This window comes from Teleopsis dalmanni, chromosome 1 (genome assembly GCF_002237135.1).
Source record: "Teleopsis dalmanni isolate 2A chromosome 1, ASM223713v2, whole genome shotgun sequence".
In the NCBI taxonomy this organism is placed as follows: domain Eukaryota; kingdom Metazoa; phylum Arthropoda; class Insecta; order Diptera; family Diopsidae; genus Teleopsis; species Teleopsis dalmanni.
In genome coordinates this window covers 136,262,291-136,265,039 of record NC_051846.1, presented here as the reverse complement: position 1 = coordinate 136,265,039, position 2,749 = coordinate 136,262,291, and the positions used below count along the sequence as shown (strand labels likewise).

Here is a 2,749-nt window from a genome sequence, read left to right as displayed (position 1 = left end):
CAGGTGCTCGACTTTTGATCTCTACATATTCCCTAAATAGACCATCGCGTCCTCGTTCTTTAACCAAATGAACAATTTGTTCAATTGTTTTTGGATCTCCTTCCTGCCCCGCCAGACTGTCGTCATCACTAAAACCCGAAGAAGCACTACTGGGGGGGTTCTCCGACCAGAATTCTGTTAAACCTGTCGAAGAACCTCTACAAACACCGTTTGTTAATGGAGTTGATTGTGCTGAAGAAGCAACTAGCGTTGTGCCGGTAGCGATTGTTGAAGAGCTTTTATTATTGATAGGTGATGTGGGTGATGTAACACTATTGCTTACACCGTTGACTGTTATATTTTCGTTGAGCTCTGTGCCTAAATGTATGCAATCACCATTCGTTGTTTGCTCTGTACCAACTATCGGTGTACCAATTGTGATGTGATTATTTATTGTTATGATATCGCCAGAAAAGTCACTGACACTGTTGCAATTTATTGCCGGTTGCCCAATATTGGCAAGTAGTTCGTCTTCACGATTCGTCATCGATTTGCGACAATATAGCAACCATGTGGCGTGATCTATATCTTGCGTACCGCCCAGATGAATAGGCAATGCCTTGCGTGGTATATGCAAACTCAACGTGGGCACAGAAACAGTAAAGACACGTTCACGGAGTTTTTCACGCACGAAAAGTCGTAGAATTTTGAAAGGAGCTTTAAACCATAAAGGCGCTGTCACAATTAAAACTTTTTTCAGCCGTGCTGGATAACCACCCTGTAACGATAACAGATACAATTTTTAAGTATTGCTCTTATAAGTATTAATATAAACTATGATTACAAATTACTTTTCTTATATGTAAATACATAATACATACTTTCTAGACTGCGTGGCTACGTTTAATATAGTACAATATTTAGTAAGATACTTGAAAGTACAGATGAGCGCAAAGAAAATTCTATGACATCATCACACATTCATATTTTTATTTTTTTTATTTTTTTGATTTTTTCTTAGAAATTAAAAATAAAATACATCTTTTTCCATGAAAATGAATGAAATTCAAAGTTTTCTCTCACACTCTCAATTGATTTGTTTCAATAGAATTTCATTTATTTTGTGCAGGTTCCATTATACAATAGATTGCAAAACTGAGTTCCCAGGAAAACAAATAAAATAAATATTTCAATATCAGTGAAGTATTTAAGCGTTTTAATGGCAGTATTTCACTAGAATCTTTAAGATTTTTGTACAACTATTATTGTGCACACAATTTTTTTATCTTTTCATAAATTTGTTGAAAATATTCATTACATCAATTTCGAGAGAAATTCAAATGTTGCATTGTCGAAGAGTGTCACGAATATTATGGAACTTTGTCGTGTGTAATTAAATTTGTAATTAAATCAAATTAAATCATGACTTTATTATCTTATTACTCATGGAGCTACGTAATAGCGGTATAATCTTTTGATTGCATTAACTCACTTTTTAATCCCACACAAACGAGCCTTTGACTGCAGTTTAAAAGTGAATAACATTCATTAATATATTAATATTCTCAAAAGAGTATCAAATATCTGTGCGTCAAATAACAATTATAAATAAATTATTAATTGGATTTACCATAAGTAATTTACTATTTGGGTAATAGAATTTTTCGCGCTCTGACATAGAGTATCGTTAAGTGTTTAGTAGTTATACAAAAACATAACGTCACTAGGAATTGTGACATATTTCGGACAGCAGAACAACTTACAGTTATTATTTTTATAAAAAAAAAATATTTCATTAATAAATAAATAAAATATTTATGCCTTTTAATATATGATTGGAGCTACGAATTTTAAGTCTTCTTACAGGTTGAAACAGTAAAATGTCTTCTGTAAATAAGTTTTATTTAAAGGATGTAAGCATTTTTCGTTGATAGGATTTCTCTGATTTTGCAATATTTTTAACTGATGGCTTTCACAAAATAAATTTTAAATATAAAATAATGCAAACAATGTTATATATAACGCAAAGATAATACCACTTATGGGAAAACTGTTTCTAACAAGTCAAGATAAGATGACTGGAAGTTGGCGTGTAATGCATACACAAATTATTTAGCAGCATAGATGAATTTATCAACTATAAACTAAATGCATGGACTGAGATAACTAGGATCCTATGATCTGATAATATAAAAAAAGTAGTAAAAATTGCTTTTAAGGTAGATGGGCTCCACGCTGACAGCTGCTCCTAGATATCACAAGAAGTAATATAATATACATATTATACATATATTGCCTTGTCGTGCAACTTAGATACCAATAACTGATAAATCAGACTTCAATTTAGAAGCAGCGATTGTCTAAATAATAAAATAAAAATAAATACTTGATAACAAATGTAATACTCTTACATAAAATGTTTCATCTAACCCATTGGTAGTGCCTTAGCACACAACAGTAACGCATCCTTTTTGGGAGCGAATATTAAAAAAAAGTGTGGAAATCGACTTATGTATTGTGTATTTAGAATTAAGAAATTTTAAGGAATATCTCTTTACTTATGATCAGAGTAATTCTAATCTAGATCTATCTTTATCTACGGTTAGAGTGATGCTAAGTATATGCGATATAATAGCGACTTGTATATATTATATATTAACAAGATTTGCTATGCCAAATTATTTGTTATAAATAGTCGTAATATTATAATTAACTTAAATGATTAATTAATTTATAATAAAATGCTCTATAAAAAATATTAATACCTGGA

General features: G+C 30.8%; 1 protein-coding gene across 1 annotated transcript in view; it reads right to left on the bottom strand.

Annotated features, from left to right (window-relative positions):
• LOC119666270 overlaps positions 1–1,657 on the bottom strand; it is a 2,313-nt gene extending 656 nt beyond the window's left edge. The window contains exons 1-2 of the mRNA XM_038075553.1: positions 1,610–1,657; positions 26–757 (exon numbers count right to left, since the gene is read on the bottom strand). Of these exons, the coding sequence (XP_037931481.1) occupies positions 26–757; positions 1,610–1,657 (780 nt within the window). The remainder of the gene's footprint in view (positions 1–25; positions 758–1,609) is intronic.
• Positions 1,658–2,749: the final 1,092 nt, after the last annotated feature.